The sequence below is a fragment of the Rhamphochromis sp. 'chilingali' genome, assembly GCF_963969265.1.
Source record: "Rhamphochromis sp. 'chilingali' genome assembly, chromosome: 12".
Lineage (NCBI taxonomy): Eukaryota > Metazoa > Chordata > Actinopteri > Cichliformes > Cichlidae > Rhamphochromis > Rhamphochromis sp. 'chilingali'.
The window spans coordinates 14,124,597-14,150,104 of record NC_137939.1 but is presented as its reverse complement, the minus strand read 5'-3'; the positions used below and the strand labels follow the sequence as shown (position 1 = coordinate 14,150,104).

At 41.3% G+C, this 25,508-nt stretch overlaps 1 protein-coding gene across 6 annotated transcripts in view; it reads left to right on the top strand.

The window, feature by feature from the left end:
* Window positions 1-25,508, top strand: part of LOC308406655 (solute carrier family 41 member 1-like) — a 43,445-nt gene that overhangs the window by 2,326 nt on the left and 15,611 nt on the right. For 3 of the 6 annotated variants that reach the window (XM_080897785.1, XM_080897784.1, XM_080897786.1), the window contains exons 2-7: window positions 132-487; window positions 16,559-16,666; window positions 20,779-20,850; window positions 21,167-21,311; window positions 22,570-22,716; window positions 24,511-24,655. In XM_080897785.1, the coding sequence (XP_080753911.1) occupies window positions 176-487; window positions 16,559-16,666; window positions 20,779-20,850; window positions 21,167-21,311; window positions 22,570-22,716; window positions 24,511-24,655 (929 nt within the window). In that variant the 5' untranslated portion in view covers window positions 132-175. The remainder of the gene's footprint in view (window positions 1-131; window positions 488-16,558; window positions 16,667-20,778; window positions 20,851-21,166; window positions 21,312-22,569; window positions 22,717-24,510; window positions 24,656-25,508) is intronic. The other 3 variants (XM_080897788.1, XM_080897787.1, XM_080897789.1) reach the window with 1 other exon arrangement.

Here is a 25,508-nt window from a genome sequence, read left to right as displayed (position 1 = left end):
GATTTGATTGGCACATCATCCTGGTGGAGTGGATGAATTCAAAAGATTGGACGCAGTTATCTCTACATTTTTAGATGGTAAAGCTGTGCCAAACTAGACCCTTACTGTCCCTATCTATTCTGTGTTCCCAGATTAAACTAACACAACCCTACTTGTCACAGCCACTGCTGTCACCATGCCTGGGGAGGATAAACCACCACAACAGGCCCGCCAGAGGAAAAAGACCAAGAAGTCCCGCTCCAAGGGAAAGAGTCCCACTGGGAGTCCTAGTGCCAGCTTGGCAAGCACTTTAGACGGGCAAGATGAGTTCATCTTCCCCCCAGTCGTGCAACCTCCACCTAAAAAGTCTACGGAGGAGAGGAAGAAAGTGCCTGTTGCCAAAGTAGAGGAAGAGACATCCATAGCCATCTGTCTTCAGGTGGTTTTTCCCTACCTGCTAGCTGGAATGGGCATGGTGATGGCTGGCATGGTGCTGGACATTGTACAGGTAAGGTCCTTAGGGTAGCTTGGAGAGTGATATCACATATTTAGAGTGGAAAAGCATGAAGTATGTTAACATAATAGTGGATATTGGGGCCTACTAGCTGACAGGTAAACCTTCAGGCTGCTCATTTGAATCCCTCATCAGATGCTGGCATCACCGCTCTCCAAGATGATTTTTTTCGGGGATGGTGTACAAAAACTATGATTAGATTTACCCCAGTGTAAATGTAGCAGCTATGTCAAAGGATACAATTATTAGACCCTCTTTAAACCCCCAGAATAAAACCTGACCATTTTTTTTCTTAGTGCCTAAAACACAGGTATAGTGGTGTCAAAAAGTGTTTGCCTCCTTCCTGATTTCCTAGTGTTCTGTATATTTGTCACACTTGAATGTTTCAGATCATCAAACACATTTTAATGTTAGACCACGATAACTCGAGTAAATACAAAATGCAGTTTTTTTTAATGCTGATTTCACTGATTAAGGGAGAAAAGTTACCCAAAACTACCTGGTCCTGTTAAAATGGCCCCTTTTGTTAAATCATAAATTAACTGTGATTAACCACACTTTTTGGAAAGCTGAGTTCAGTTTCACTAAGCACACTTGGGCTTGATTACTGGACGTTAGTGGTGCAACGGATCACGGTTGATCCGTAATCCGAACCGATCCCACTCCACGGTTCAGCACGCACGTGATCCGAAGATTCGAAAAAGAAGAAAAAAAAAAAAGCGATAGTTATGGTCAGCGCTAGCGGTCCAAGTGGCGGAGCAGAGGAGTTTGCGGTACTTAAGCAGCCCTTTGCTGCCCAATCTGACCGGGCTAAAGCTATTACAAAAGCTATTGGGGTGTTTAGCTGCAGACAGGAGGCCGTATTCCATTGTGCTAAACAAGGGGTTTAAACTATGATGAACGTGCTTGAGCCACGCTATGATATCCCGTTGCGCGACCACTTTAGTGGAAAAATCGTTCCAAGCATGTATGAGCAGGAGAAGATTAAAGTTATGGCTGAACTGTCCCAGGCATCTTCTGTTGCCCTAACTACTACAAATGGGTGTAGCGACGGTAAGCTACGTGACCGTGACTGCTCATCATATCACAGCGGAGTGCGATATAAGGAGCAGTATGTATTATTGTAGGGTCTACCTTACAATATAAAGCACCTTGAGGCAACTGTTTTTGTGATTTGGCGCTTTATAAATAAAATTGAATTGAGTGGTAGATACAAAGACTGTACTGCCCTATATTGAACCATAAATTTTTTTGAATAATTGCGTGGAATGAGTCTTGAGTTGAATGTTTTTAACAGGCAAAAAATACTTCAATAAGTGAATAAGTAAATGTTAAATTTTTGTCTTTTTCTTTTTTTGCTGATCTGAAAATTGATCCGATCCGTGACTTAAAACCGTGATCCGATCCGAACCTTGAGATTTTTGATCCGTTGCACCACTACTGGACGTCCTGTTGAATGAAAAAATTACTTAAATAGAAACCGTCTGACAAAGTGAAGCAGGTTAAAAGACCTTAAAAAGGAACACATCATAGCACATTTCTAAGGTTTTGGGACTCCAGTGAACCACGGCGAGAGCCATTATACATAAATGGTGAAAACATGGAACAGTGGTGAAGCTTCCCAGGAGTGACTGGCTGACCAAAATGAGATAAGAGCACATCGCCGACTCATCCTGGGTGTTACAAAAGGATCCAGAAGAACATTAAAGAACTGCAGGCTTCACAGATCTAAGTTAACAGAGTATTAAACTTTTAAGTGTGACAAAATAGGAAATCGTGAAGGGGGAAAACATCAAAATTTGTCTCCCTTCATTTTACATATAAAGTACTTCATAAGTAAGTGTTTATTGTACAGGGAAGTTATTTTCACATTGTCTGACATGTAATGTACAACAGAATATTAAGGCGTCTCTTAGCAGACAGTAAATCTATGCACACAGTGGCAGGCTGTTTTCCGGTAAGGAAAGATCTCTGACAGATTTAAGAGCTAGGAGACCAGAGGCACAGCAAAACACGTCAGTAATGACCCAGATGGTTACTCTCTCACGTTAAACGTGTTAACGTAAGGAGAGAGAGCGTCACAATAATGAAAAATTGGACAGTACACAGAGACTTTATGGTATTGAATAAATAACAACATGAGCGACATAGTGACTCATCTGCACCGGTTAGAACAGGTTGTTCGTCTAAGTGTGTATTTTTGTTTGTTTTTGTTACAGGTGGTGGGACTGTGTGTATGCTTCTGTGTACTTGTTACCTTGAAATAGTCTTCTGGCTCAGAGCAATAAAGCCATCTTCTTCTGACTTAAGTATCTCTGATCATGTTAACATGGTGTACACTGGGCCAGTAATGTCAGAAGTTATAAACTGACTGGATGGGCAAAATAGCCTTTTGAGTGAGTTGAATGCACCCCAGGGCATAGCTGCTGCTGCTGTCCCTGGTGAATATGTTGATACTATTACATCTTCAGTAGCATGTAACAGTGTAGATCAATAGTTAAGAGATAGCAGCCGGTGTGTGGGCTAATATTATTACATGTTGTATGTGCATCAAACATAATGTCCTACCCAAATGTATGAGATCCACGTCGCACAATGTGATTTGCAGTGAACTTAGAAGACTACTATAACTTAATAGTACCCCTCTTTATAGTTACAGTGTATAAAATCTTTCTGCGCTAGATATCAGTGTATTGCAGTTCTGTTTTCTTACCTCTCCCAATTCAAGTGCATAATCCTTGCTACATTGGCTCCTGTAGGACAAACATGTTTTAGTTAGCTAAGAGAGATCAAAACATTCCACTATGTTCAAAAACCTAACATCATGTTTTAGGGTACATTATATCATAACTGCCACGACTACACAACAGCTTATGCCTATAATCGAGATTTTTCCTTTCTGTGGAAGGCAATCAGACCTCTGTTTATCTCAGCTGTCAATGCTGGGTGAGAAGCATCCATGTGTAGCTGTAAAACTGTAAAAGGAGTTCAATACAGGCGAGTCAGTCAGTAAAGCTCACCTCTGACTGATGACAGCCATACTAAGGTGAGCTGTTGAAGATATCCTGATAGATAGTTTTAGTTTGTGCTAGTGAATCTAACGTGGATTTAACATTGTTAGACTCGTACAGTTAGGGAATAAACGTTCGTAGAATGTGAGAATGTAATCAAAATGTTTATCAGAGGAAAAGTGTGATTTTTATGACACTTGAATCTAACATTAGCTGGCATAATGTTACCTTAAAATCAGCTGTTGTTGTTCACCCGGCTCGTTGTCAACTCTCCAGAGACAGGAAAGTCGCATGTCTGATCTACTGGCAATATGTCACTGCAACAGTATTGGGAATAAATAAGCATGTTTATGCAAGTTTTCATGTCTTAGAGTGTGAGTTCTGTTTAGGAGATTAATCTTGAGGTGAGGAGGAAGAGGATGAAGATTTATTTAGTTGCAAGTGGTGTTATCTCTTTGATGAAGGGGGTCCATTCTCAGATGATAAAACAAGTTCTCTTCTAGTCCCCATTTGGCATACTACATACATGGCCTGTCTCTACCATTTATGTAAAACACCATTAGTTGGAAGAAAATGATGACTTCCAGAAACTGCAAACTCACTCCTATATATTATTAATAGATTCATTACATGTTTATGAGAATGCAGTTTATTTGAAAATGTAGTTACACACTGCTGTACATGTACATAGACTATAGGATACTTTTTTATTTCTATTAAATGACCTCAAAAATTTGTGACTATACCTTTAACCTTCCCATCAGTTCTTAATTAAATGTCAGTAATATCCTTGGTCAAAATACCTCAAGAATATAACTGACTGATGGCTCTGTTTTCTACACAATGGTATAGAATCATACTGTAGGATACAGTATAGGAATATAAGGTGGGAATAGTGAGATAGTACATTTAATAATGAGTTTGAGCTAGTCGTGTCTGTCCTGTGCCAGGTGTCCCTGGCTTATAGTCTGCAGCCATCTGAGCTGAGGGAAATCAGACACACTGCTGTCTGCTCTATGATGAGCTGGTCTCTCTCTTCCCCTCTGTCCTCCACTGATAAGCATACGTCTGTCCTCATATGGCTACTTCCCTTTACTCCATCTGTAGCTCATCAGTATTTCTTCCCACTCTGCAGTCTACAGTATCAGTTTCCCTCCTGCATCAGATGGAAGATTAGTCATGAGCTTGGCTGGGAGCTGTGTCTCAAAGCACAGCGGACGCACAAGGACGTGGAGAGTAGCCGATCTAAAATGTCGATAAAGACAGCAACACTACACTATCAGCAAAAACGATTGTTACTGTGGCCTGTGATGGTAGCTATTGTCTAAACAATCACATCCTGTTGGCCTGTCTTTCAATTACATCCAACATGCAATTTGTTGGGGTCTTGTTCACAACTGACGGGAGAGGGGAATGGGTGACTGACAGATGGATTGGTGCTGCGCCTGCAGTGATGTCTGTCGCTGTAAAGAGAGAACGAGGCGTAAAAGCAAAGCTCCCGATTGTCTGGCTGATCTACGTCCCCACTCTCACCTATGAGGGGACAAGCAGTGGAAATGAGCGTTCTCCAAAGGGTGGCTGGCCTCTCTCTTAGAGATGGGGTGAGGAGTTCGGCCGTCCGAGAGGAGCTCAGAGTAGAGCCGCTGCTCCTCCACATCGAAAGGAGCCAGCTGAAGTGGTTCGGGCTTCTACAAGGATGCGTCCTATATGCCTCCTCGGTAAGGTGTTCTGGCCTGGTCCCACTGAGAGGAGGCCCTAGGGCCAAGACACATTGAAAAGATTATATCTCTTGGCTGGCGTAGGAATGCCTTGACGTTGCCCCAGATAACCTGGAGGAGGTGGTCAGGGAGAGGGAGGTCTACCGCCACGACCCGGCCCTGGATAAGCGGAAGAAGATGAATAGATGGATGGACAGACGAAGGCAGTGCCATTTGTGTCAGCTTCTCTTTGTTCTGTTGGTTGGCTTCCAAATTAGAGCTCTATAAAAGCTCGCTCCATAAAATGTGAAATTAGATCGTCCATACATTAGACTATTGCAAACATGCAATATTTGACTTCTTTAAATTACAGTTATGGTGGTTAAATGAGACTTAAATGTTAGTTGGACAGGCTCCCAGAAACTGTTATAGTTATAAATTCTTTGAATACTTGAAGCAAACAAATGGGCCAGTGATGCATCAATCGTGTTGATATCTAGCAGCATTTAGGCTAAGAGTTTACCATTAGCAGTCATTACAAGTCTTACCCAGTGTCCCCTGCTGTGTAAGTGCAAGTGTCTTTTATCTTCACTGAAACACTGAAACCCATCCCACTGCTGTTTTAGTTTTCACTGTAATTCAAAGGGCTGGACCGAAAATAAATGAAACGGCAGCCAATGTCTGAAGGAAAACTTTGAAAGACCTTCACAAAGCCTGGAGAACTATTGCTTAAGACGACCTTAAAAAATAAGTGTTTAGAATAGAATAGAATAGAATAGAATTCAACTTTATTGTCATTGCACATGCACAGGTACAGGGCAACGAAATGCAGTTTGCATCCATCCAGAAGTGCTTTAGTGATATAGATATATTACAATATATATTAGCAATAATATAGATATGTGAGTATATTACAGAAATGGGTCTATTATGGTATGTTATAATGTACACGGTATGAAGTATGTTGTGAATATTCTATAACTATAAGTATGTACAGGCTGTAGTGAGTACAAGCTATGTACAGGATATGAACAGGATATAAATATGAAAAACTATACAGAATATGAAATAAATAACTTTACAGAATCTGGGATATACAGCTATACAGAAATGGGAACTATGCAAGTTGTAAACAGTTGTAGGATTAAAGATTATCGAATGTACAGAATGATTATTTACACAGAGCTATACAGTAGTGCAGTTAAGATAAGTGAGGGTGTAGATAGTTTCTACAGAGGCTATATAAAGTGCTAGTGGTTGTGAGTGGTGGTTCACTCCATGTTATTATTGTGTTTGAGGGTACAGTTGTCCATTGTGGGTGTGTGTATGTTCAGTCCATGAGTTTAACGTGGGTCAGATGTTTGGCTCCTTGGAAGCAAAATATAAAGAAATGGGGCTCAAGACTTTTGCAAAGTAATGTACATCCTGTAAGAAGAATTATAAGCTTTTTACATTTTTGCTGCTAATCAGTTGCCTTGCTTGTCAAATCAACCTCAGCAGTTTCCAGAAGAAACACATCAGTGTTATTACACAATGTCGAAGTGATCTGAGACTATAGCGACTGCAATTTATTTAATTCTATTTAGCCAATCCAAAACCTTATTTCTTGTATTCAAATGATGTAATCTTATTTTTAATGTGGCACTTTATAGATTTTACATGTAAAGTTTTTTTTACATGTCATTAATTAATATATTGTGTATGAAAACATTTTCTTTTCTTTTTTTGTGAACAGTATGCATTGAGAGGAATGATTTTTAGTTTAAGACCTGAAAGATGCCTGGAAATCAGTAGTTGTACAGTATGTTTGTTTGCTCTTAAATACGGTGTTCCAAAACGATTATAGCAGCTAGAACAGAGGTAAAAGTGGAAGGAAAAGATGGAGGGAAAGAATGAGTCACGATACAGAGATATGGAAACGACTGAAAGAGGGATGTGAAATGCAGCAAGACTGTTCGACGTAGAACGATGGATGCCATACGCGGGAGGGAGGGAGGATAAGAGGCAGACACGCAGCAAAAAATAGCTTAGAGGGAGAGTGCGTGGCAGAAAGCCGGTCGTTTCTCTGGTGAGTTTGCACAGGGCAGACAGCCCTGCCTCTTTCTGTGCTACGTCACAGCAGAGCTGAGTGAGCAGGACTACCCTGATGCTGAAAGGAGGAGAGGAACACTTTAGTCTGCTCAAGTGGTACTGTGTGCTGCATCTCATCTGTGGATCTCCTATTGACATCACAGAGCTCACCTCGCCAAATAAGAGATTAGGCTCGTATATCAAAGATATAAAGTCTTCCTCCTGCTTCTAAACTCTCAAGACCTTTTGGACTGTTCTTCATCTTTTTGCTCCTGTCACTCATTCAGCTGTCACTCCGAGCTCTGGGTTCACAAGATACAGCTGTGCCTTTTACACTGGAGGTCAAGTAGATTTAAAGCTGGATCTTATCAACTGAGGACTCCAACAAACAAGAAACTCAACCAGAGGATTTATTTGATTCTAGAGTTGTTCAGGACAACTGGAGGACCACTGAATAGCTCAGCATTAATTTACTGGCATAAACCAGTCTTATTTTTAATGTTAGTTTTTGCAGGTTGCCGGGTAAACTTAAGACTTTGACTGCAGATGTGGATCATCTGTGCTTGTGGAACATTTTGACTGATGAATCAGAAATCGTGTTAATGATTGTTTTCCCCAGAGGTGCCGGCAAATGGATACCTCATCACTGCTGACTCACCATTGGTCCAAAGATGCCATGCTCCAGCTCCCTCAAGTTGGAGTTAAAGCTTTTAAACGTGATTCTGCCTGGGAAAACATCATTGATTGGAAGGAATGAAAACATGACGAATGTCTCGCTTGCTTGAATAGATATCGGATCTCCAGTTTGGTTCAAAGGGATGCTGAATGTTTATCTTGTGTACTGCCAAGAATGATGCAAGAAGTAGCTGTCATCTTTGGGTCATCCCTTGAGAGCAGAACATATATATGCTCCCAAATGCTGCCTCTCATTTCTTCAGGAAGAGCCTTAGGAACTGCTTGAAACATTTCCCCTGTTTTAAACCAAGGACAAACTCATTGATTATTTTCATCTTTGGTATTTCACTTCCTTACTTTATTTTGACCCCTCAGACCTTTTTTATTTTTAATCAGAGTTTTTTTTTTCCTTTGGAATGAAGTTACACTTACCATGGTATAACTAAACATCAAACTAAGTGCTTTGATTAATCTCCTGTACAACATGGTTGTGACTCGTCTGGAGTTGGAGCTACGCTACCAAGGCAAGAAGTTACGTGGCGTGACCTGGAAGCTGACTCGATCAGAACATGGTTTCCTACCAGAGAGCTCTTGGCTCATTGGGGCGCAGGTTATCGTACCATACCTCATATCAGGACTTGGAATGGTCTCCGCGGGTATCGTTATGGACCTTATACAAGTAATTATCCAAGAATAATGTGAATAGATGTGTAGAGTTGGGTACCATCGGAAGTATTTTGATTATCGTGTCATGATTGTTGCTCAAGGGCACCACCTTCACGTCATACTTCCCTCTTTCTATAAAGAGGTGATCTTTCGTAGGTTAACCTGAAAGTGGTGTTGTATTGGAGTAGGTGGAATAACTTTTGAATATCAAAGAGATCAAAGAATATTTGAGCAAGCTCCCTACTTCACTAATTTCGATTCCCAGTCCTGAAAAACAAGCAGTGAAATTTGAGACCCAGTCCTGTTAATGGATGTTTGGGAGAAATGGACTGACCTCACTTATAGATTCTGATTGTGGGATGTTGTGGAAAGGTGGGTGGGTATTTGCATACCGAGTACAGACACGTATTGACAGCTGTTGCTATGAAGAATAGATAAACGGTCTAGTCGGAGAAAAAGACCTTTTTGTTTTCCTGCCCCTCAGGTATTCACAAGCTTGAATTAGTTCAGACTAATGCTGGCCTTAGTTAAATATAAGATATTTGTCTCAGCTACCTTTTTTGTGACTTGACCTGCTTTCTGAACTCAGTCCGTGTTGTTGAGAGCCTTAAAAGAAAAACCCTGAACTGGTTAAACAAGAAATGCGTGTGTTGTGATTGCACATGTGTGCACAGCTCTGCCGGTTCACTGTTGACAGTGCTTTTTTCTGATTAACAGATGGAGTCTTGTGTTACATCCACCTTTCTGAGCTTTCTAAATCAGATTTAGACCAGAGAGAGAGACGAGAGCCTTGGGATTGCATTGAACAGTTAATTCAATAAGTGGTTTGGAGATGAGAGAGAGAAAAAGAAGGCCAGAGAGGGAGATGACTTTGTATATACACTGCATCTCCCTTGAAATTGTCACAAAGTTCTTTACTTAAAAAGGTAAAAACAAAAGTAAAGGGCTTATGTCATCCAGGTCATAGTAATTTAATGATGAGAGGTGAAACATCTTCAAGAAACTTAAAGAAGGCCAGTCACTTTTCTTTCCAAACTCCTTAAAAGTAAAAAACCTTGTCACAGTTGAAGTGTTCCTCATGCATTGCTTTGAAGCTGATGGGTAGTAGTTCTGGTTACCTAGGTAACCCTCCAGTGTATTCACTGCCCTGTCATATGTCCATCCCTGGTATTCTGTACTGTTATGGGAATTCCCCTCAGTCATTCTATGTTCAGACTTGGAACGTACCAACTTTGCATCACCAGCATTTTGCAGCATAAATAAAGAATGGTTCAGGGTCACCTGATCCAGACACATAACTGGTATGGCAGTCCATTCTCCCTGCAGCACGGACTACACTGCCCATGAGGCTACATTCTTTAGGGCGATGCCTGTAACACTCTGCCTATTGCCTTCATATTAAATATTTTTTTAATAATATTTTTTTTAAATATTCCTTCACGTCATTATGCGGGCTGCAAGTAGGGGTGACATGGGCCATGAGATTGACACACAGGCATTAGAACCTCTTAATTGGTGTTTTGTTTGGGTTTCCACCGGCGTGGAATTACCAAAAATAGAAAGAGCATAGTCTAACATATGAAACAGGAAAAGACCGCCGTGTAATCCATTCATTTCAACAAATAATAATAATAATAATACATTTTATTTGAGGGCGCCTTTCAAAAACCCAAGGTCACCTTACAAAAGAACAACATTAATAAAAGAAGCAATAGTCATAAAATAAGTTAAAATTGCAAAGCAGAACTTGACAACAGGTAAAATCAGCACCAAAGCGAATAAGCCAGTTTGAACAGATGTGTTTTGAGCTGTGACTTAAATGCGGGAAGAGAGTCCATATTTCTTATGGCTGGAGGAAGAGAGTTCCAGAGCTGAGGAGCAGAGCGACTGAAGGCTCTGTTCCCCATAGTGGTAAGACGTGCGGACGGAACAGTAAGATGAATAGCAGATGAGGATCGGAGAGGGCGGGAAACACTGGTGATATGGAGCAGGTCACACAAATAGGAAGGAGCAGATTTATGGATATACTTGTACGTGAGAAGTACGATTTTAAAGTTTATCCTGGCTTCTATGGGCAACCAGTGAAGCTGCTGAAGAACTGGGGTAATATGAGCTCTTGACGGAGTTCGAGTTATGACACGAGCTGCAGAATTTTGAAGAAGTTGGAGTTTGTGAAGGGACCTTTTAGGGAGACCAAATAAGAGGGAATTGCAGTAATCAATGCGGGACGTAATAAGACTATGGACAAGGATGGCAGCAGCATGGGAAGGCAAGGCAAGGCAAATTTATTTGTATAGCACAATTCAACAACAAGGTGATTCAAAGTGCTTTACAGAGACATTAGAAACAAAAACAAATAAAAAGCATGATTTAAAATTGATTAAAACAAGCAAACAAACTAACTAACTAAACACACACATTTCACACCTGTTCACGCGATCTGAACCCTTATCGTAAGGGGAGCTACCAGTCCTTCTGTGGACGAGCTACTTTCTATTTTAAATTCCCTGAATTTAAAATACTCTCTAGACCCAGTCTAGACCCAGTTGGGGAGCTACCCAGAGCTCTAATCCCACACCTGTTCGCGCGATCTGAACCCTTATCGTAAGGGGAGCTACCAGTCCTTCTGTGGACGAGCTACTTTCTATTTTAAATTCCCTGAATTTAAAATACTCTCTAGACCCAGTCTAGACCCAGTTGGGGAGCTACCCAGAGCTCTAATCCCACACCTGTTCGCGCGATCTGAGCCCTTATCGTAAGGGGAGCTACCAGTCCTTCTGTGGACGAGCTACTTTCTATTTTAAATTCCCTGAATTTAAGGGAAGTAAGGAAGGGGCGGAGTTGGTTAATATTACGTAAGTGGAAGTATGCAGACCGGGTTATGTAATTAATGTGGGACTGGAATGAGAGAGTATTATCAAGTATGACACCCAAACTCTTAACCTGAGGGAAGGGAAGGGTGGGGGAACGTTCAATGTTAATGGGAAAACTTGGGATTTGGTTAAGATAGAGGCTGTGCCAATGAGTAAAACTTCAGTTTTATTACTTAGTTTAAGAAAATTGGAGGAGAACCAGGATCTAATCTCGATAAGACAGTTTGAGAGGGAGGGAGGTGGGAGGGATGAATTGGGGTTAGAAGAAATGTAGAGCTGGGTGTCATCGGCATAACGGTGAAAATGTATATTATATTTTCGGAATATATGACCAAGATGGAGCATGTAAATAATGAATAAAAGGGGCCCTAATACTGAACCCTGGGGCACACCAGCAGAAACAGGATGGAGACTTGAAGAATGGGATTTAAATTGGATAAACTGAGTGCGGTCTGAGAGATAGGAGGTGAACTAGTTGGAATAACAGAAGCCTTTTTCAGTGATTCAGGAACGATTCCAGTGTTCAGGGAGGAATGGATAATACTGGTTATGAGAGGAGCTAACGAGGGAAGACAGGCTTTAACTAACAGAGTGGGAAGAGGGTCAAGGTGACTGGTGGATGATTTAGATTTTATAATAAGATTAGATACATCAGATTACAAAGTAACTGTAATCTGAATACCACCTTTTTAAACAGTAACTGTAATGGAATACAGTTACTCATATTTTGTATTTTAAATACGTAACGCCGGTACATGTATTCCATTACTCCCCAACACTGCAGATAGTTCATAATAATACCCCCAGAAATACATGTGCAACAGAATCGGTCACAAAAAAACCCACACCTGAGCTTCCTCCTTTTTGTCACTGTGGGCTCTTTAAAAATACAGACTGTACTTTTTAAAATGTCACTATTGTTTTTAAAACCCAGTTTGTCATTAATGGTCACAGTGGTGAGGGGACCAGAAAAACTATAGAGTACAACATTAATAACAAAACATGAGCAACCAGACTTTTAATGTAATGAAGCAAACTTAACACATTACAAATCCCCAGCAAATATTTGGCTTGAGACCTGGCTTGTAATTGGCTAAAAGAAGTGTATTTGTTACACAGAGATACTGTTAGTAAAGGAAAAACCTGTTATTATAGACCGAGCATAAAATACTGAATTCTTCTTGAGTGTAAAATTTTCTGAAAATATCATTTTTGTGTGTCTGAAGTACCTGAATCAGTCAGCGACAGCACCAACATTAGAAAGTCCCTGGAAGTCTACAGTAGCACTGAGCTGGCTTATGTTGGCTTTTGTCCCATCACACTCGCACTCACAGTCAAGCAGCAGTATTATAGCAGAAGTGGGACATGTCCCAAGATAGCCTCTGTGTATGACAGATGTCAGCCAGATTTAGCAATCCAGAACCTGAGAGGAATTGGTATGAATAGAGATGCACTCACACCAGCACACACACTCCTCTACCATTGACAAGACTGACATTCAGTTCTCTTATTCCCTTGTTTGGATCCATTCACCTTCATCACCTGTTCACTATTGTTTAAATAGGTCAGGAGGCAGAAATGATCCAATTGGTTGCAAACACTAGAGAGTGCAGAATATTTAAAAGAGCAATAGTTAGCACGTTCATAATGGTTAAAAAACATTTAAAAATGTGTTCGGGTCGTTCTTGTATGTGACAAACCACTGGCTCTGGTTAACTAAGCTAGCTAACTGGCACACAGTAATCAGTAACTGATGGGTTAATTAATATTTGTGTTCCAGGTGTTGGAAACAGGAGAGATAATGAATTACTGCTCATCAATATGTAGCTCCATTTTTGGGTTCAGAACATCATGGAAATGATTCATAACCTTTAAGAATGGAAAGGGCATGATATTTAGATTGACCTGTACCGAAATGACAAAGTGTGAAGAAGGCATGTCATAAACATACTTCATCACTTATGAAACAAGTCAGAGGCAGTGATGGACATGCATAATTTCCAGTGGAACTGGGTTTCTGACATTTGATATGACAGCCAGAGAATTCAGAGGAATATAAAAAAAAAAAAAAAGCTCTGCTAGAACAGGGTCAGTCAAATAAAGGTTAAATTCATTCTTATATTAAGTCTTGTCACTGCGCTTTCTTTGTAAATACTGACAACACATATCAAAATCCTGCAATAATAAATCTAATAGGCACTAGGTTATTACTCACAAATCCCGAAACCCCAACATTCAGACGACCCCTTTGATCAAGTACTTGGCAACAGCAGGAAAGAAAAACTCCCTTTTAACAGAAAGAAAACTCTGGCAGAACCAGGCTCAGGGAGGGGCAGACCTCTGCTGGTACCTGTTGGGAGTGAGGAGAAAGAGAAGAGGATAAAGGAAAGAATAGAAAGATATAAGCTATATAAGCATTTTCTAAAAGGAAGGTTTGAAGCCTAATCTTAAAAGTAGAGTAGGTGTCTGTCTCCTGAATCCAAACGAGGAGCTAGTTCCACAGAATCGAGGCCTGAAAGCTGAAATCTCTGCTCTCAGACTGCAGGTTTACTTTTGGTTCTCAGAGTTTCTAAAAGTAGAATTGGAGGAAAAGTGCTGTATTAGAATATTGTGGTACTATAAGTTATTTAAGATGTGATGGGGACCGATTGGTTTGGATGTTGCGTCTGAGAAGAAAGAATTAAAATAAACTTCTGGATATTTTTTGTGCTTATTGTGCTCTGTCCTTTGAACCCAGTCCTCTGTAAAAGCCTCGTACCACAGAGAGACAACCATTCAAGCTTAATCATACTCCTTGCTGCCAATTTAGAATCTGTTGGCTCCATGTAACTCTGAATTCAAGTTGACTTTAGGCTCTGCAAGGTTTATTATAGGAATGCGATCCCCACTATATATATATGAGCTAAAGATTTATACACTGAACAAAAATATAAACGCAACACTTTTGTTTTTGCTCCCATTCCCCATGGGATGGACGTAGAGACCTAAAATTCATTCCAGATACACAATATAACCATCCCTCCCAAACAGTGGTCACAAATCAGTCCAAATGTGTGGTAGTGGGCACATCTGCTATATTGAGATAATCCATCCCACCTCACAGGTGTGCCACATCAGGATGCTGATCTGACATCATGAGTAGTGCACAGGTGTACCTCAGACTGCCCACAACAAAAGGCCACCCTGGAATGTGCAGTTTTGTCTCACAGCAAAATGCCACAGATGCCACAAGCAATGAGGGAGCGTGCAATTGGCATGCTGACAGCAGGAATGTCAACCAGATCTGTCGCCCGTGCATTGAATGTTCATTTCTCAACCATAAGCCGTCTCCACAGGCGTTTCAGAGAATATGGCAGCACATCCAACCGGCCTCACAACCGCAGACCTCGTGTAACCACACCAGCCCAGGACCTCCACATCCAGCAGGTTCACCTCGAAGATCGTCTGAGACCAGCCACCCAGACAGCTGCTGGAACAATTGGTTTGCACAACCAAACAATTTCTGCACAAACTGTCAGAAACCGTCTCAGGGACGCTCAACTGCATGCCTGTCGTCCTCATCGGGGTCTTGACCTGACTCCAGCTCGTCGCCGTAGCAGACTTGTGTGGGCAAATGCTCACATTCAATGGCGTCTGGCACGTTGGAGAGGTGTGCGCTTCACGGATGAATCATGGTTCACATTGTTCAGGGCAGATGGCAGCTGAGAATGTCCCAGTTCTTGCATGGCCAGCATACTCACCGGACATGTCACGCATTGAGCATGTTCGGGATGTGCTTGATGTATACGGCGTATACGACAGCGTGTACCAGTTCCCACGAATATCCAACAACCTCGCACAGCCATTGAAGTGGAGTGGACCAACATTCCACAGGCCACAAGTGACAATCTGATAGACTCCATGCGACGATGTGTTGCACTGCATGAGGCAAATGGTGGTCACACCAGATACTGACCGGTTCTGGGTCCCCAGACCCCCAATAGCGCAAAAAACTGCACATTCCAGGGTGGCCTTTTGTTGTGGGCAGTCTGAGGTACACCTGTGCACTACTCATGATGTCAGATCAGCATCCTGATGTGGCACACCTGTGAGGTGGGATGGATTATCTCAATATAGCAGATGTGCCCACTACCACACATTTGGACTGATTTGTGACCACTGTTTGGGAGGGATGGTTATATTGTGTATCTGGAATGAATTTTAGGTCTCTACGTCCATCCCATGGGGAATGGGAGCAAAAACAAAAGTGTTGCGTTTATATTTTTGTTCAGTGTAGTTTCATGGTTCCCACACTGTGGCTCCGAGTACATCTGAAGTTTAAAAGCAAGAAAGAGAAATTCTATAACTTCTCTGTTTTCTTCAACATGCCATCCAGGATCAGCTGAGTCAGCTAGTTAAGAAGCTCATGTAGGTGGTTGTACACCTGCATAGGTTATTTCTCCCCTCTGACGGGAGCTATATTTGTTGCAGAAATTAATCTTTTGAAGTTCACACAAGGATGTATTTGCTATAAAACAATAGAGTCTTCACTGAGCACAAGCTGTTTTTTTTAAACATGCTAGCAATAAATAATATATTATATCTAGCTCCTGTTATATTATATTTTATAATTGACTATGTCACCTATTTAACAAAACGTCTTATCAAACTTTTACTGACCTACTTTGTCAGTCCCCTCCACTCTTCCTTCCTTCCCTCCCTACGTGGCTGTCACATCTTCACATCATTCTGCTCTTTGTAGCTGTGTTCTTGTATAATCGCATTTATTTAAAGATCTAAACCATCATGAGGCGGACTCTGTGAACTGCACGTGTTCTAAACCCAGTGAAGCTGCACGGTATGGCGTGGCGGCGAATGCTCAAAGGAGTGGAAACAGAAAGTAGGCTACTGGGTTAGTCTAGAATATCTGATTGTCTTTCGTAATTCCATAAAGAAGTTTAATCAGGTGCAGTTGTTTTTATAATGGGAATATGTCAGGCATAATTAGTAGGAATGTTTGCTTTGGTTTTGTATTTTTTGCACTGCTCTGTAATTGTTTATTCAGTATCTCATTACACAATGTGTGTGTTCCAGCACTGGGAGGTGTTTAAGGTGATCACAGAAGTTTTCATCCTGGTTCCAGCTCTGGTTGGACTCAAAGGAAACCTGGAGATGACCTTGGCTGCTCGCCTCTCTACCGCTGTAAGAAAGTCTAAGGGTTATGTTATAAATTATCTTATGTTATCTGTGGTATGAGCATAAATCGAATTGAACATTTAACCTCATAATCCCCTCATCCTCTAGCTCAGAGTAGCTCCTCAGAAATACAATGCCTCTATAACATCTACAGTGGCTTGCAAAAGTATTCGGCCCCCTTGAACTTTCCCACATTTTGTCACATTACAGCCACAAACATGAATCAATTTTATTGGAATTCCACGTGAAAGGCCAACACAAAGTGGTGGACACGTGAGAAGTGGAATGAAAATCATACATGATTCCAAACATTTTTTACAAATAAATAACTGCAAAGTGGGGTGTGCGTAATTATTCAGCCCCCTGAGTCAATACTTTGTAGAACCACCTTTTGCTGAAATTACAGCTGCCAGTCTTTTAGGGTCTGTCTCTACCAGCTTTGCACATCTAGAGACTGAAATCCTTGCCCATTCTTCTTTGCAAAACAGCTCCAGCTCAGTCAGATTAGATGGACAGCGTTTGTGAACAGCAGTTTTCAGATCTTGCCACAGATTCTCGATTGGATTTAGAGCTGACTGGGCCGTTCTAACACATGGATATGTTTTGTTTTAAACCATTCCATTGTTGCCCTGGCTTTATGTTTAGGGTCGTTGTCCTGCTGGAAGGTGAACCTCCGCCCCAGTCTCAAGTCTTTTGCAGACTCCAAGAGGTTTTCTTCCAAGATTGCCCTGTATTTGGCTCCATCCATCTTCCCATCAACTCTGACCAGCTTCCCTGTCCCTGCTGAAGAGAAGCACCCCCAGAGCATGATGCACCATATTTGACAGTGGGGATGGTGTGTTCAGAGTGATGTGCAGTGTTAGTTTTCTGCCACACAGCGTTTTGCATTTTGGCCAAAAAGTTCCATTTTGGTCTCATCTGACCAGAGCACCTTCTTCCACATGTTTGCTGTGTGCCCCACATGGCTTGTGGCAAACTGCAAACGGGACTTTTTATGGTTTGCTGTTAACAATGGCTTTCTTCTTGCCACTCTTCCATAAAGGCCAACTTTGTGCAGTGCACGACTAATAGTTGTCCTATGGACAGATTCCCCCACCTGAGCTGTAGATCTCTGCAGCTCGTCCAGAGTCACCATGGGCCTCTTGGCTGCATGTCTGATCAGCGCTCTCCTTGTTCAGCCTGTGAGTTTAGGTGGACGGCCTTGTCTTGGTAGGTTCACAGTTGTGCCATACTCCTTCCATTTCTGAATGATGGCTTGAACAGTGCTCCGTGGGATGTTCAAGGCTTGGGAAATCTTGTAGCCTAAGCCTGCTTTAAATTTCTCAATAACTTTATCCCTGACCTGTCTGGTGTCGAGAATCTGTGGCAAGATCTGACAACTGCTGTTCACAAACGCTGTCCATCTAATCTGACTGAGCTGGAGCTGTTTTGCAAAGAAGAATGGGCAAGGATTTCAGTCTCTAGATGTGCAAAGCTGGTAGAGACAGACCCTAAAAGACTGGCAGCTGTAATTTCAGCAAAAGGTGGTTCTACAAAGTATTGACTCAGGGGGCTGAATAATTACGCACACCCCGCTTTGCAGTTATTTATTTGTAAAAAATGTTCGGAATCATGTATGATTTTCATTCCACTTCTCACGTGTGCACCACTTTGTGTTGGCCTTTCACGTGGAATTCCAATAAAATTGATTCATGTTTGTGGCTGTAATGTGACAAAATGTGGAAAAGTTCAAAGGGGCCGAATACTTTTGCAAGCCACTGTATATGATTCACCTCAGTATCATAATAAACGAGCATTTCTGAGATTTAGGTAGTGGTGTAAGCTTCAGAAGATGAGCAGAACATTTATTATCAAAATATGTTGTGAATGGTGCCTTTGGAACCATGTAGCTTCTCCCCTAAACTTCTGTGAGACTTCTGTGCCAACAAATGGTACTAATAAAGTGAAGCATAGAAATGTTAGTGCAGTGTGAATGCTGACAGTTGAGTGATTTGAGGTGAATTTTTATGATTGCTGAATCTTTGGTGAAAAAACTGTTGAATGAGCGGAAATACACATAATCATTCACCCGAAAGCCAAAGTGCAGAACTGCTGAAAGCTGTTCACACAGAAGAAGTTTCAAGGTTGGAAAGTAGCTGAATAGCTTTTAAATGTACATTAGAAAAAGAGGTTGAAAAAATCTGAATGGATATTGAAAGCTCATATTCTTTAAATCCCTTGAAAAAAAAAGACTCATTTTAAATGTCTCAACTGAAGAACCGCAAATGAAAAACTAGAATATTTGAAGAATATCTGCTGTGTGTGTGTGTGTGTGTGCGTGTGGTAATGGTGTTGAATTGTGTTTAAAGAAAGATTCGGATCTCAGTACTGTGACTGCTTAATCAGCAGTCACACTAATGAGCTAGCCACAGGAGGAAGTAGATGCCAAATCCAAACAAAGAATCCTTATAACTTATAGATGTTTCCACCCAAAGTCCAGCGCCCTAAGGCTTTACGAACAACGATGAGAGAGAGAGTCAGAGCCATAATCCAGAACATGTTAGATGAGCTGCTACAAGAAAGCTTCAAGCAGCTAAAGACAGAAGTTGGTGAGGTAAAGGAGGAGGAACCATCATGAATGACCCTGCCTAGGATGCACCATGGCTAACATTAAAAAGTCCTATCAATGGCTAGAAAAGGCTATCTTAAAGGACAGCACAGAACAAGTCCTAAGGACCAGATCCATTGAGGCAGGAGTCACACACACAGCTGGACCCAAGTTCCAGATTGTGCAATGTGGACCCAGAGACATCCAACACACAATAGAAGGTTGTAGCCAATTGTAGTGTAGTGATTGGGACAGTGTACAGAAATAATTGTACCATAAATGAAATAAAAGTCCCCAACTCCTGATGAGAGACACCACCAAAGGTGGTTGAGAACAATATGAGTAAGGTCATGTTGGACTTTTGAGTTCTGGATGGACCAGCAGCTCCTGGCGAACGAGATGGATATAGTGATGCTTGACAAGCAGCAGAAGACGGCAGTTGTGATAAATGTGGCAATCCCAGCACACAGCAACAATAGAGGAGTAGAGGGGCTGAAGGAGTTACTGGGGCAGACGTAGAGGGTAAAGTCGAAAGTGGTCCCAGTGGTAATAGGAGCATTAGGAGCTGTAACCCCCCAAACTGGAAGAGTGCTTCCATCAGATTCTTTGCACAACTCAGAGGTTTCTGTCTAGAATAGTGCAGTCCTAGGAACAACGAGACACTGCACAGGACCCTCAAACTCCCAGGCCTCTGGTGGAGAGGCTTTAGAACTGGGGTGTCCAACTCCAGGCCTCAACAGCCGGTGTCCTGCAGGTTTTAGATGTGTCTTTGACCCAACACAGCTGATTTAAATGGCTAAATTACCTCCTCAACATGTCTTGAAGTTCACGAGAGGCCTGGTAATGAGGCCTGGCAGGGTTTAATAAGAATATTTTCTTCTTCCTGCTCCTTTTCACACATGGTTGTAGTGCTTTGTTGATAGAAAGTGTGGTTGGTTTGTTTGATCTGTTTTACCAAGTGTGAAATAAATAAATAAATGAAATGAAATAAAATGAAAACCTGCAGGACAGCGGCCCTTGAGGCCTGGAGTTGGACACCCTTGCTTTAGAAACACACACTTACCAATAGGGCTACGATGGATACATTGGATGATGATATTAAAACATCTACCTTTTCATATTATACTCTATCATTTATGTCATGCTGTTGCAAAACACACTGTTTACTGCAAGATATTTTTCATTGCCTATGAAATTATGCCGCAAATTGGTCTCTGCCAGTCACCAAAAACTACAAGCCTCTCCTGCCATCAACGCAAGTATCATGTGAAAGAGTATGGAGAGAGTTTATGAATAAGAAGCAAAAAGTTGTCAGGTGCTAACAATAAACCACAAACCCAAACGTTAGAACAGGCTGCCATATATATATATATATATATATATATATATATATATATATATATATATATATATATATATATATATATATATATATATATATATCTTAACAAAAAACTTTCTTCTTTCAGACCTGTGTTATTTGAGTGAGAGCCTTTGCCTCAACATATGAATCATGACTCCATGTTTGCAGGCTAACACAGGCCAAATGGATGACCCTGATAAACAATGGACCATGGTGTGCAGCAATCTGGCACTTATTCAGGTAAGGTATGCCGGGGAGAAATTTACACCCAAAATATGAAAAGAGTAAATAATGGGCTGGACTGTCACTGTTCAGAAGTTCAGGACTCCTGTCTTCAGTTTGCTCTCTGCATTGTGTTTAAGTACAAACTCACTCCACTTCAGTTTTTTAGGCTAAACGATTCCTGAAGCCATTTTTCGGAGAAAAATGTGCCAAAAAATATTCACTCATAAAAATTGCTGCTTCCAACATCTGTCCGTCAGTGTTCTGAATGTTAAATTCACTATCCTACTGTAGCCGGGGCCTGACGCTGCTGTGCTCTGTCCTGTTTCGGCAGGTCCAGGCCACAGTGGTAGGATTCCTCGCCGCAGTGGCAGCAATTTGTTTAGGGGCGATTTCCAGAGGAGGCATTGAACTGGAACAAGCAGCTGTCCTGTGCGCCAGCAGTATCACCACCGCCTTTGTAGCTGCTCTGTCTTTAGGTAAGTAAGCTGCGGGGATGTTCTTTATTTGGAAATTCGAATAACAGTCAGTTATTCTAGCATATAGTCACCCAAGCATACAGTTTCGTTTAGGGGTCAGGGGTCAAATCGGAAGCTGTAACTAGAAGAACCAGATGAAGCATTCACTCCAGAGTACCAGCTGTACTCACATTCTTCATGATGTTATGATAGTCAAACTAGACACATAAAAAAGGCACCATCAGTACCTCCTGACAGAGGAACTTTCTGATTGGATGTAAGATACATAGTTCTAAATAGCTCTATATAGCTTTATTATCACTTTGACCTTCAGATCAATCTGTTGAACTTGAGGTCAGAGGTCAAATGTGTCATGATATTTTAATCTTTATACAGGACTTTCTATATGTGGGCAATACACACCACACGTGTAATAATCATAGTTTCTATGCTATAAGGCTTTTTGCCAATTTTCAACCAATAAATAAAGTTGACTTTGAAGACCTCGGTGGATTTAATAGGTTGTTAACATGACCCCACTCCACACTCCCACAAGGTTTTCTCAGAATTCACAAAAAACTTTTCAAGCTGTCATGTTGACAGACAGAACGACACACACCCATGCAGATGCTACCGTTTTTAAGGTCTTAATTTAAGCTGCTAGGTGTGAATGTGATTCGTTGTAACTATAACAAACAATACGTAACAGTTTGACAGTTATACAAGCTAATGTTATTATTCTGACAGTGTTTTAGGGTGGCTTCTCATTGTTGTGAAACAAATTTCAATCAAACAGCTTTCATCTGTGCGCCTGTCCTTATATTACCCGTCTCAGCATGCACTCCCCGAATAATCCATAGTTCATGCTCACCTTAAGTGTTCTGGTGTTAAGCAGGACTGATGCGTGAAGGAACAAAACTGTCCTTGTTTCATTTTCTGCTCTGCAGGGGAAACCTCGTCACTGTCTCTCTCTACACTGTCATTTCAGTTTCTCTGTAATTCGTTTTTTTACTCATACCCTTTTGTTTTTCTTTTCTCTTTCCAGGCCAGCTATCACTCTGTGAGACAGGTTGGCGTGTTGACAGTTGTCTTTGTTGATATAGAAAAACGAACAAATTCCAGCTAAAAGCTTCCGTCAGCATTCTGTTGTCTCACAAACATGATGAAAGAAGCTGAATTGGCTCTTTCTTTCTACAGTTGTGTTTTCCCCGTATGTTGATTGAAAGTGTAAGCGTCTCACGTCTTTTGTGTTTCTGTCCCTTCACACTCTGTTGTGCAGGCCTGGTGATGATTGGAGTGATCATCGGCTCGAGGAAAGTGGGAATCAACCCTGACAATGTGGCCACTCCCATTGCTGCGAGTCTGGGGGATTTGATCACCCTGTCCCTGCTGGCTGGGGTCAGCAGCGCGCTCTATGAGTATAAAGGTGAGGAAAAAGCCGAGATGTCAGTAGCAACTATATGATCTCAAGCTCACTGGGTTTCACTAAAGTTCCTGGCTTTTTTTTACTTTTAACTGTGCGTATTTTTCCTTATATTCACAAACCTATGGCTGGATTAAAAATTTCATTTTTCACACAGCTTAGAATTGACCTTTGGAGTATGTCCAGATCAGCATCCAGAATTTACAAAAAAATTAAATAATAATAATAAAATTAGTTTCTAATATTACAGATCACTAGCACTGCTATTGTTAATGTCTGTGTGTGTTTGTTTGGATGTGATGTCCTAGGTGTCGCCCTCTGGTGATCTGTGAAGTATTTGGTTTGTGGCTGTTCGCCTCCTTAGCTCTACCCACTTGTTCTCCTTCATGACCCAGCCTTTGTGCTTGATCTGTTTTGGTTGCATGTTTTCTTTTTTTTCTTTTTTTGTTAATAAATGACATCTCTCAGAAAGTAAATGGGTGTTGTGTTACAAGCCACGGCCTTAACACAGTTTATTGTTTGAGATAACGGTTGTGGCCCCGGAGCTGCGTAGCACGGTGCTTCAAACGAGGCAACACAGGCTTTTTAAATTCATCCCATTGGTGCTGCTACTAAAAATCTTAGATGAGGTGAAACCTTGGACAAGGTCAGAGGTCAGTTTTTCTGATAGTCTTGTGAGTGTAATAACTGAAGAAGGAAATCGCCTAGGTTTTCAAATTTATACCATAGATGCCCTCGGCTGGGAGGCTGAGGGGTAGCACTGGTGGCTGCCAGTGACAAGTGAAAAACAAGTGATACAGGGTATTTTGGTGCCCTTGAAATTTGGAAGGAAAGATTTAATTGACTTTTTTCTGCCAGAAGATGGCAGCAAAAGGCAGATTTTTCCACACACACTGTGAGAATGCACTGTGTATACACAACACACACTGTAGTGTGTGTGCACTGTGTATCAAAATGACACCCTGAGACATTTTGATACACAAAAAAAGGGTGATTATAGATGTGTTCCTCTGCATCTAGTTATTTGGCATATGTGATGTAAATGTACATATGTGTGAAAACCCCGGAGCAACCCTCCCAAGGGTTTAATAAAGTTTTATTTAATCTATTCTAATCTAATAACTTCAATCTCAGCCAAACCGATTTACTCAGGAACAAATAAAGACACTGAAATAAGTCAAACAATAACATTTTTAGGTTATCTAAGTGAGTTATATATCATGTTTAACCTGAGTAGCGAAAGACCGCGGGGGTTTGAAAACGATGTGCTGGGAGTTCGCTGTTCTCGTCGGTTCAGATATTTAAAGTTTACACAGCTACATTCTCGCCTGAAAATATGCTAAAAGTTTATATTGTGACCCAGAAAGTTTTAAATATTACTCTTATTACTCTAAGTAGCTGCCGCCATTGTTGGAAACTGGAATTGGCTGGGCCGCGCTATGAATTCTGGGATATGGTTTTTCAATTCTGTTGTCCGGGTGGAAAATCAGGAGAAATTCGAGAGAGTGGTGGCTCAAGGAGATTTTCGGGAGGAGCATTGAAATTCGGGATTCTCCCGGAAAAATTGAGAGGGTTGTCATGTATGTGTACAGGGGGGATAAAATGCCAGTATCATTTACATCACAGACTTACTGTATATGTAGTATAAAACTGTAAAGCCTTTAATGTTGTGTTGAATAACATTTTTCATACCCATGCAGACATGCCCATAACTGACTGGATTTGTCTCCTTTTTTTCTTTCTTTCTTTGGAGACCTTCAGTATAATGTCTTTGTCTCTCTGTCTCTCTTTTTTTAGACATATGGTACCTGTCACCTATGGTGTGTCTGGTCTTTCTCTGTCTCATCCCGGTCTGGGTGTTGGTGGCCCGACAAAGCCCTCAGATCAGAGAGGTTCTCCGTTCAGGATGGCAGCCCGTAATAGTGGCCATGTCCATTAGCAGGTAGACACTCAAACACTTAATCTAGAATAATAATAAACAGCACTTTATATGTGAATAGATTTGTTTTTTGTGTGTTTATGGCTCTTGCACATATACAGGCCTATTAAAAAGTATTTTTTATGACGTATGAAGTCTACTCTTACTTCTCCTATAAGAATTAACAGGCTGCTGCTTAGCCCTATAAAGTGTGAGCAACTTTATAGAGATCTGGATCATTCATGTGTCAAAGTGGAAAGACATTAACAATCATCTGAGAGGAGCTATTGTTGCTGCCCATCAATCTGGGAAATACTATAAGGTCATTTCCACAGCAATTTGATGTCCATCACTTAACTGCCAATCTTCCCAGAAGTGGAGTGAAGAAGCTGCAAGACCTCAACAAGCAACACATCTTGTCCTGATCTAAAGAAACAGCTGAGCAACAAAATCAATGACATATATCCAGTGGCAGTCTGGAAAGGGTTACAAAGCCATTTCTAAGACTTTGGGACTTTGACAGAATGAAGGTGACTGTGAGAGCCATTGTCCACAAATGGAGGACACTTGGACCAGTGGTGAACTTTCACAGGAGTGGCTGACCTACCAAAGCTAGTGCAACAGACCAACGTCTCATCACGGAGATCACAAAATAACCCGGAACAATATCTAAAGAACCGCTGGTCTTAGTTTAGGTCAGAATTCATGACTCAACAATAAAAAAGACGCTTGACAAAAAGTTCCAGGGAGAAAACCACTGCTGACAAACATGAGCACAAAGGCTCATCTCACATTTGCCATAAACCATCTTGATGATCGCTGAGACTTTTGGAAAAATATACGTTTTGGAAAGTTTGAGTCCCGTTACGATTGGCAT